The sequence below is a fragment of the Gracilinanus agilis genome, chromosome 2 (assembly GCF_016433145.1).
Source record: "Gracilinanus agilis isolate LMUSP501 chromosome 2, AgileGrace, whole genome shotgun sequence".
Lineage (NCBI taxonomy): Eukaryota > Metazoa > Chordata > Mammalia > Didelphimorphia > Didelphidae > Gracilinanus > Gracilinanus agilis.
The window spans coordinates 281,708,474-281,719,326 of NC_058131.1; the positions used below are offsets into that span (position 1 = coordinate 281,708,474).

General features: G+C 42.9%; 1 protein-coding gene and 1 pseudogene across 1 annotated transcript in view; one reads left to right on the forward strand and one right to left on the reverse strand.

Moving 5' to 3' along the window:
* Positions 1 to 3,176: 3,176 nt before the first annotated feature.
* Positions 3,177 to 10,853, reverse strand: part of LOC123233626 (hemicentin-2-like) — an 11,067-nt gene continuing 3,390 nt past the window's right edge. Inside the window, exons 3-5 of the mRNA XM_044659690.1 lie at positions 7,397 to 7,516; positions 5,782 to 5,908; positions 3,177 to 4,630 (exon numbers count right to left, since the gene is read on the reverse strand). Coding sequence (XP_044515625.1) covers positions 4,267 to 4,630; positions 5,782 to 5,908; positions 7,397 to 7,516 — 611 coding nt within the window. The 3' untranslated portion in view covers positions 3,177 to 4,266. The remainder of the gene's footprint in view (positions 4,631 to 5,781; positions 5,909 to 7,396; positions 7,517 to 10,853) is intronic.
* LOC123237226 lies at positions 8,187 to 8,497 on the forward strand (annotated as a pseudogene).

The window sequence follows — 10,853 nt, forward strand, 5'->3', positions numbered from 1 at the left end:
GCTGCTGTGACCAGAATACAGAATACAGAATACAGTGAGTATATAAGCTCTGATTTGAACCCAGGCTTCAATGTGGGGAATGACCCACTATTTAATCCAATCCTTTCTTTTTATGACAGAGGCAATCAAAACCCAAAGAGGAAGAGTGATTTGATTAATATGTATCAGATAGTATCAGAGACACTATTGTTAGGACTAGAACTCATGTTTCCTGCTTCTCATTCTACTTTCTATTAACCCTGGATATTCTCAGACATTATACTATGATCTTGATAAAAGAGGTGGGACATTTTAATAGCCTGGAAGATTGAGAGGAGGCCTGGAAAAGCCATAGTATTCCATGTTCATGATCTCCTTTGAGCCTCATGACAATGCTGTGAAATAGGCATTATTATTCCCACTTTATACCTATATTTAAAAAAAAAAAAGATATGCTATAAACCAGATGATTTCAGAGGAGCTTTTACCCTTTAGGTTCTATGCTTGTGGTGACATCAGGAATCCTACCCTATAAACAACCCTCACCAAAACCAAGACATTTCACAAGCAACCAGAGTGCTGGCAACTATACCAGGAGATAGCTTTCTGCAAAGCCTACATTTCCATTTTTTGCTCCACTCACTGGACTTGGAAACAACCATCTCCACCCAGAACATGAAGTCCCATTATTGGGAAATAGCTTGGAAATAGCTTAATGAGTGACCACAGAGGTGTTTTCATCCCCAATTCTGCCTGAAAAACACTGAGGTCACAGTGTTCCAAGGCTGAAAGGTTGGAAGGCGGAGAGAGAGGAGAGGGGCAGGATGAAGACTTCAGCCAATAAATGTAGCCTTATAGGGCAGAGCTAGGAACTCGTGGAAGTTGGGTGGATTTGAGACTCAATGTAAGCAAAATCTTCCTAAAAATTAGAATTGCCATCATCCCATCATTTATGGGGATATTGTACAAGCGATCTTCCATCAGTTACAGGTTAGACCAGATGGATTCTGAGGTTTCTTCAGCAGGATCATGGACTTTAAGGTGAAATAGATCTAAGAACCTAATCCACTTATTTTACAGATGAGCAACTGAGGTCCAGTGAAATAGAGGGACTTACCCCAAACCAACCAGATAGCATTTGTGCCTAGGAGAGAAGACTTGTATCAAGAGCCTCTGACAGCAAATTCAGTATTCTCTCAGCCATTGTGCCAAGAGGCAGAAAATCAACCAATACCAATGTCACATGTTCCAAACCCCTTCCTGGATTTCACTCTTTCTCACTATTCATCTCATTCCAAGTTCTGTGATCTGTTATCTGACTGCAGGCCCTTAACACAGTGCCTGGCACATATTAGATGCTTAATAAATGTTTATGAATTGATTGACATCCAGCAGAAAGAGTATTGGCTCTTGAGTTGGAGGAACTGGGTTTGAATCTCATCACTGATACTACTTCTGTGGCCTTGAACATGTCACCTAACTTCCTTAGATTTTGGTTCTCTCAACTTTAAAAGGAAAAGACTTTACTAGATTGTCTCTGAGTTCTCTTGTACTTCTGAATCTATGATTCTATGACCTTTTAATTCACAATCTCCCAGTCTACTTCCCTCTTACCCCTATCCCACAAATTCCTTCTGCAAAATCCCTCTTTCAAGCTGCAGGCTTAGTATGTGAGGACAAAGAAGTAGAGTGGAAAGTATATTATGTGACCTCTGGAGAAGTGCCTACCAGATCTGAATGAATGTACAGTGCTAGGATCCTCTCCAATACAGTGTTTCAGAAGGAACATTTGTTTTTCCTGTCCTGGGAACAAGCAGAAGAGAAGAGACTTCATTGTCTTACCTCCTGCCCTCTCCAGGCAGGCAACACAGATTCACAAACTTTGATCAAAGTATGCAAGTATGATCAGGTATGGCAGGCTCCAGGACCTTACCCAGTCTCTCTCTGCAGGCTGAGAACTTTTTTAGCTCCAAAAGGATTTAGCTGTGGTAGTAAATGGGGTGACTCAGGACTCTGGTTCTGGGTCACACAAAGGGGCTACTTATATTTAGCTCTATAAGATCTCTCTCTCCACAGGGACTCATATTATGTAGGCAAAATGGTTGGCAGAATAGGCAGTAATATTAGCTAATAATTATTGCTAGCATTTATATAGTGCTTTATGGTTTGTTTACAAAATGCTTAATAAATATTATCTCATACATCTCTGGGAGTTAGGTGCTATTATTATCCCCATTTTACAGATGAGGAAACTGAGGAAGGCAGAAGTTATGTGATTTATCTAGGACTACACTGCTAGGAAATATCTGAGGCAGGATTTGAACTCAAGCCTTCCTAACTCCAGGTACAATGCTTTACCTGCTGTGCCACAGTAGTTGCTAATAGTCCACGAAATTAGACTTTCTTCCTCACTTCATCCCCATTCCATTCTTGAAATATCTTTTTCAACTGGCTGAAGTGCAAATTCTACTTCATTCTCATACCCTAAAATCCTCCCAAATGAGCTAAACTTGAGTTAACAAGCTTGTACAGATTCAGCCCTGTGAAGGTCAAGCCTAGCATGCAGTCATACTTCAGGGCAAATTGGTTCCATCAAATTGTTTAAAAAGTTGGGGGGTAGGGAGTGAAGGAAGAGCCAGTGGAGATACTCTTACGCTCCTTCAAGGTCTTACATTTGGGCTAAAAGTCTAAATATTGAGCACTTGCCCCTTCCTGTATTTCTCTCCCAACCCCAACCACATCTAGCAAAAAGACACACATTTCCCTTATCTTTTCTGTGTGACTGGCTAAAGACAAAGATGCTGTCAAGGAGCAGGGCAATGCCAAGACAATGAGACCAAGCCGACTTCACCTCATGCTAGACTGAAGCCTAAAGAGAAGACAGAAAAGCCAAGGTGGAAGAAAATGCCTCTTCAGCGTCCTCTGTGGACTTTATGTCCCTCGTCCTCTACGTTTCATCCACTTTCATCAGCACTGTTCCTAGCACTCATCCTGCTTCCTCACCCAGAATCTGGCCTCCCTTCAGGGAGCCTGGAAATGGGAAGAACTAATAATAATAATGAAAACTGATTTTGAAGGGCAAGGGAGCAGCATGAAGACCAGGAGAAACAATTATAATAGATCTATGCTCATTTCCTCCCCACAAATCTTTTTATCTGCTTAGGAAAAAGCAGGAAGAAGTGAATAAGGAAACTAGGTTTGTCAATAATATATCTTTTATTTAATTTTATTTTTTTAGGATGGTATACAAAGCTGCCAGATGTAGCTAGATAAAAATATCTGGCTGATAAGGAACCAAGCCTCTTTGGATGTAGGCCAGCCCTTTCCTCCACCCCCTCAGTCTTCCTTTTACCATAGATACTTTACACTAAGCCTGTGCTTCCCCCATGGCCCAGAAACCCTTGGGCCCAAGTATAAAAGCTTTGACTTCTTCATGGGTGGATGTGAATGTTCCTGAGGCTTGAGAAGCTGGTCCCTGAGTCCTGACTTATTGGACTTTGCTGAGTTGAACCAACATTCTTCTAGTTTCCAGCTCTAAAGACTTTGACATCTTCATGTTTGGTTCCTATCCCCTTTGCTCTCATCTCTGTCCATATCCCAGAGGGTCAAGGCTGCAGATATAGATTTTGTTTGTTGAAGGGCCTCACGTGTGGGGGTGACGCACAGAGCCAGATAGAGGGCCTGTTGCAAGAGCAGTTGATATCGGTGAAAGACAGCAAAGCCTCTCCTGGCTTCAAGGATCCCAGATTTAGCAGGGGTGGGGCATAGGGAGACTCCAAGGTCTGCCTCTCCCACCCCTTACCAAGGACAACTGTACAAAAATATCCTCAATTACAGTTAGAAAGTCAATTCTCCGCTTCACTGGAAATCTGAGGGCTCAGAATCTCCCTAGCTTGTCCTCGGAGGTGGCTGGGTCTAACGGTTCCGTGGTTTGGTCACACCATCTCTGATTAGAGGAGGGGATGATGAAGAGACCCAGGCAGTAGTAGTTTCATGGAAGGGACAGAGGTGGAAGCCAGACACGGCTCAGCTGGTTACCAAGAGATCTCATGGGTCTTCTGAATGCACAGTGGGAGAAGCCATATTCTGCACCAAACCTGGGATGTGGGGCACGGCAATCACGGAAGCACTCAGCACATTCAGCTTACTTAGCCCAGTGCCCCAGAGCTTAGCACCGTGATTGGCACATAGTAGGTGCTTAATATATGTTTATTGATTGATGGAATGGAAGAGCCAAGAGGGGCCGGAGTCGTTGGGACATCAGGGTTCCTTGCCTCTAGAAAGCCTTCAGTAGGGATAAGGCGAGACTGAGATGAGGATGACAAACACGTTCTGGTACCGGAGTATTCGATGTTCCCCATAGGTGACCGCTTGCACCTTCAGGCGGTAAACGCCAGCATCGGTGAGAGGTCGGCGGGTGTAGATTGCACCCTGTCCACTCTGAGGCTCCCGCAAGGCAAAGGGACTCTTAGGATCAGGTTCTAGCACCGTCAAGACTGTCCGATTGGGTAGGACACCCCCATCTGAGAAGGCCGTGAGGCGGACGACATCATGATCGGCCCGGATGCCAAAGGGGAGAGTGAGAAGCTTATACTGTAAGGTGAAGGGGGCCCCGGAACTACAATCCAGGGCACAGCGACGGAAGCACATCCTGCAGGATAGACAGACAGACAGACACATACAAAGAGATGGACACACATGGACAATCATGGCTTCCAGTTGTAACTAGAAAAATCCTTTAGCCCTGGGAAGGGAGAGAGAGGAGGCTCCTGAGCTGGGGCTAAGGCCAATCTCCAAACTATGAGGATAGGAATGTAGGCCAGAGGGCCCCCAGGATAGTGAGGGAGCTACAGATAACTCTTCTCAAGGATAAGTTAAACAGAAGGGAATATTTAAGCTAGAGGAGAGAAATCTCCAGAGAAAGATAAGATAATTTACTTCAAATATTTGAAAGAGCTGACCAATGGAAGAGGAATTGGACTTATACCGCTCGATTCTACAGGGCAGTACTCAAATCAAGAGAATCACTTCCTTTTTCCATATTTAAATATTTCTTTCATTTCTGGTTGCATTCCGTTTTTGTGCAGAAAGGAAGATTTTGGCTCAATATGTGAAAATCCTTATAAAAATATTTTTATCTGTATCTGAGCAATGATTTCCTAAGAAGGAAGAATCCCCTTCCTTTATCTCACTTCAGATCAGCAACCATTTGGTAATTTGAGTCTTAGAGTTGTATGTGGTCCTGAAGGTTTAAACGACCACACAATTATGTTATGTGGAAACATAGATTTAGAGCTGAAGAGACTTTAAAAGGCATCCAGTCCAACCCCCTCATTTTACAGAAAAGGAAACTGAGGTCTAGAAAGATTAAGTAACTTGCTCAAAGTTACACGACTAATCAGTATCACAGGTGGGATATGAACCCAAGACTTCATGACACCAAGTCCAGCACTCTATCTATGGTGCTATGCTATTGAATAATTGATTAGTCAACCAAAAGAGGAATGCATTGTGTCTGGAGATTAGTGGGCTTCCTATCCCTGGAGGTGTTTACCATGGAGAAAGCTGGATCATTACTTGTTAAGGATGTTGTAGGAGAGATTCCTATTCAGGTAGAGAGGATGGATTATCTGACCTTGGAAGTCCCTTCCAACTCTAAGGTGATGAGGTTCTATGCCCTTGATTATTAAGCCCTGGCCAACTCACCCCCTCCCCCAAGCTATCCAATCCTGTGGTGTCATCCCTGATCTGAAAGAGGAGGGTGTTGTCTTAGAGTGGATCAGCTCTCTGTCTAGTTCTTACCCAGGACTGGACCCCCTCCTATATGTTGCAGGGCATGGTGTGTCCACACACTGATAACTGCCACGGGTGTTGAAGCACATCTGGCTGGGGCCACACTTGATGCCTTCTTCCACACACTCATTGATGTCTGGAAGAGAAATAAGAATTCCAAAATGGAGGGGGAATGGTGTGTATGTGTAATGGGGAAGAAGAGAAATAGGAAAGTAAGGGAGAAGACCAGTAAAAATGAGGAAGATAAAAGGAGAGAAGAAGATAGAGAGAAGGAAGAGAGAATAAGAGAGGAGAGGAAAGGAAAGGAGAGAGGAGAGAAGAGCAGTAGGTGGGAGGGAAGAGGAGAGAAAGAATTAGAAATTCCTGAGAATGACCAATAAATTAAAAGAGCCTGGATGCCCTGGGAACCCAGGTCCTCCAAAGAAGCCAGGTCATTTCAGCTCTTCTGACTGTGCTCAGAAAGCCTCCAGAGCCTACTGGTCTATGTTCTTGCTTCATTTCTAGAAAATGGGAAGAAGCTGGGCCAATCATCTTTGGTCTTGTGATGGAGGAAATGGGCTTCTGAAGTGGAAGGTAAAATACTTGAACAGGTGGTAGGAATAGATGCCAACCCTTTGCTTCAGGCCTCCATCCATTCCATTAGGTCACCCCTGTTGAAAGTTAAAGCCTATTACACCCTTCCCTACCCTATGTTCCTCCAGTGACTCCAGTCTTTAGTGACAGTAGAGATAATCAGTAAACCAATGGTCATGCAGAGGGAAGGAAGGAGCTCAAGAAGAGACTCAACCCTGGTGGGAAATTGGATTTCAGCTCAAAAGCATCAGAGATGCTTATAAGTACTAAGAATAACATGACCTTATGTTAGATTAAGAGCTATGCTTTTCAAAGATCTTTCACACCTTTCAGGAAAAGGGTTGGAGGCTCAAGGAGGGAGAGAGATAGAGAATTTGAATAATAAAATGTCAGAAAACAATTGTTGAGATAGCTAGATGGTTTAGTGCAGGGGTCAGCAACATATGGCTCTTTCTGCAGGAGCCATTAAGTCAATTTTTTTTCAGCTGCTGTTACAGGAGCACACTGTGAGCACTGTACGGCTTTCACAAAATTACATTTTAAAAAATGTGGCATTTATGGCTCTCGTGGCCAAAAAGGTTGCCGACCCCTGGCTTAGTGGATTGAGAGCCAGGTCTGGAGATGAGAGGACTTGGGTTCAAATCTTGCCTCAGATACCTCCTAGGTGTGTGACCCTGGGCAAGTCACTTAACCCCCATTGCCTAGCCCTTACCATTCTTCTGCCTTGGAGCCAATATACAGTATTGATTCTAAGATGGAAGGTAAGGAGAGACAGAGACAGAGTCAGTGACAGAGGAGAGAGAGAGACAGAGAGGGAACAATTGTCAAAAATTGTTTCTATATGTAATTGAAAAAAAAAGTTAAGTAAAAAAAAGATCTTTCACAATCATCATCTTATTTGATCCTTCTTAGATATGTAGTATAGGAATTATCTCTATTTTACCCCTGGGGAAAGTGGGGCCTAGAGAGATGAAGAGACTGTCAAGCTGGGATTAAAACACAGATCTCCTTTGGTGCTTTGTCTCTTCAAGGCCCAGGACAGAGCTCTTACCCTGGCAGTTCTTCCCACTGGAGAGTAGGCGGTACCCAGCTGGGCAAAGGCACTGGTAGCTGCCCTCAGTGTTGCGGCAGGCATGCTGGCACAGGGTCCTCACCTGGCACTCATCAAGGTCTAGAGAAGGCCCCAGTATGGGTGGGAGGGAAAGAAATAAAGCTGAGTCAGAAATGGCCCAAGTGGCAGCACGCCTAAGCTTTAGGGAATAGGGAAATAACCTGCCTTCGGCTAGGAGTTGGGTGGCCCCTGTGTCTCTCCATCTTGTTCCACCCCCGACCTTCCCAAGCAACCTGAGGCTTAAGCAAGAAGCAATTCTCAGTCCAGTCTAGCAGCCCAGGTTGAGCCCTGGCAGGTGATTCATTTCTTCTCTGACAGTATCCCTCCTCTCACCTCCAATCTAAAGGGCATCAAACCTTCAGAAGCAGATGATTTGGGGACAAACCTCAAATAATCTGGGGAAAGGGGAAGGAGTGCAGCCTAGGCTCCATTCTAAGTCTACAAGCATGGTTTTCTCTCCATTCCAGCCAAACTTTCTGTGTACCCACTATTCCCCAGCTCACATATACATTCTGACCCAGGGCTTTTTTTCTCAAGTTACTCTTGCTAGACTAGAGTGTTATTGTTCAGTTGTATTTTTCAGTCATGTCTGACTCTTTGTGACCTCATTTGGGATTTTCTTGGCAAAGATACTGGGGTGATTTGCCATTTCCTTCTCCAACTCATTTTATAAATGAGGAAACTGAGGCAAACAGGGTTAAGTGACTTGCCCAAGGTTACACAGCCAGTTATGTGTAATGATTGGCTGGGCAAAAAAGTCTGTGTTAAATTCACTACTGATAACTCAATAGGAGACCTAAAGAAACTGATTATGGCTCAGACTGGTATCAGTTGGAACGAGATTGTCCTGAAGAAATGGCACACAATCTTTACCATGTGACCCTGGGGGGACTATGAGATCCATGATGGAATAAACCTGGAGCTTTATTACCAGTAGGGGCAGCAAGATATCATCTCCCAATCTGCACCTCTTCTCTCTTTTTAAAAGTTTAATAAAATAACACCAATGCCAAAAAAAAAAAAAAAAAAAAAAAGAGCTAGCTGGGCAATCCTGGGCAAGTCATTTAACCACAATTAACCTAGTCCTTGTCATTATTGTCTTAGAATTGACACTAAGATAAATAGGCAGGGGTTGGGAAGGGGAAGAGGGAGGGAGAGGAGAAAGAGGAAGAAGAGGGATGGAGGAGGAGCAGGAGAAGTAATTTGTCAAGGGGTAAAAGGAATGTTTGAGAAATAGGTATATTATCCTATCAAAATAATTTAATCTATTTACTGCTTTGGTACATCTGTATGGTCAACTCTAGCATTTATTTCTTTTTAAATTAAATGTGCACATTAGAGTTTCCTAAAGTCAAGAAATACAACACGTAAAATGTTTGGGAACCCCGTTAGAGACTCTAAGATATGAAAATTACTTTGGTGGCGAGGAGGGCAGACTACCAACAATTGTTAGAGCTTTAACTGTGGGTTACCCTTTTCAGTCACTTTAATTGTTGTTGTTCATTTATTTCAGAAACATCTGACACTTTATGATCCCATTTGGGATTTTTTTGGCAAAGATACTAGAGTGGTTTGCTACTTCCTTCTCCAGCTCATTTGACAGATGAGTAATTGAGGCCAACAGGGTTGAGGGACTTGCCCAGGATCACATAGCTAGTAAATATCTGAGGCTAGATTTGAACTCAGGAAGATGAGTCTTCTGATACCAAGCCTAGTGCTCTATCCATTGTACCATCCAACTGCCCTTCCTATAACAGATATGAGAACTGAAGCCCAGAGAGGTAAAGCGACTTTGTTTAAGGCCACACAGATAGTAAGTGTTCAACTGAGGCAGAACCTCAACTCTGGGCTTCATCATGAAGATCCTCTATACCACACTCTCCCCTGCAAGTCCTCCTCCCAAAAGGAAATCTCAGACCGCACTAGACTCTCACATATCTGACATTCTGTAGCACTCATTGTATAACCCACACCAATCCATACTAAACTAGCTAATCTCTTGTATATTCTTGATGCAAAGGTTTGAGTAGGTTACTACATTACTCAAGAAACTCCCTAGTCTCACTATTGCCCCTAGCATAAAATAGAAACTCCTCTGTTGTATAGATCAAGCTCTTTACAACGTGACTCCTACCTCTGTCTTTAATCTGATTTCTCTTTATTCCTACATACTCTACATTTCAGGCACTCCAGACTCCCCTTCCTGTTTCCTGTTCAGATAACCTTTACCATATCTGTTCCTGCTCCCATACCTTTGCAAAAGCTATCTTCTTATGCTGGGCATACTCTCCCGTTCCTCACTTTCTCTTGGAATTCTTAACTCCTCCCTTAAAAGATCAGTGTAAGGAACATCTCCTAAATGAGGACTTTACTGATTTCCTTTAGTTGTTAGTGCTTTCCCCTCCCCACCTCCAAATTAGATCATCCATGGAGAGCTGGAAGAGACCCCAGAGGTCATGTGATCCAGGTCCTTGATTTTTTTTTTCCTTAAACCCTAACCTTCCATCTTGGAATCAATATTGCTTATTGGTTCCAAGGCAGAAGAGCGGTAAGGGCTAGATAATGGGGGTTAAGTGACTTGCTCAGGGTCACACAGTTAGGAAGTGTCTGAGGCCAGGTTTGAACCCAGGACATCTCATCTTTAGATCTGGCTGTTAATCCATTGAGCCACCCAGCTGCCTCCTAAGCCTTTGATTTTACTGAGTCTCACAGAAGTTAAAGTCAAAGTCACACAGGTAGTAAATAGCAGAACCAGGATTATATTTACTTTCAATATATTTTTTAATTTGTGTGTTTGCCTAATGTTGTGGACATATACATAGATATGTATTTTAAACCCTTATCTTCTGTCTTCAAATAGATACTAAGTATTGGTTCCAAGACAGAAGAGCAATAAAGGTTAGACAATTGGAGTTAAGTGACTTTCCCAGGGTCACACAGCTAGGACGTGTCTGAGTGGACATGCATTTTAAAGTACACTTCTTTTTTAACTTTCTAGAAATATTAAGAAATACTATTTCTCCAGCCTAAATCTCCAGCCTAAAATTAGAAAAACAAAAGATAAGGCCTTCCTTTGAAATAGAGCTGGGGTAATAGATAGCCTAACTATCTGTGGTCTAGATAAGGTCACTGCCTCTTTACCAAAAGTGATTAAATTCTGGGCACACTTTAAAAAAACTCCAAGTTAAGATATTTAGCAGATAGGTGGCTCAGTGGATAGAGAATCAGGGTACTTCCTACCTGTGTGACCCTGGGAAAGTCACTGTGAAAAATACTTCACCCCAATTTCCTACCCCTTACCACTCTTCTGGCTTAGAAATGATACTCTGTATTGAATCTAATACAGAAGGTAAAGGTTAAAATATATATACATATATACAAACATATATATATATAT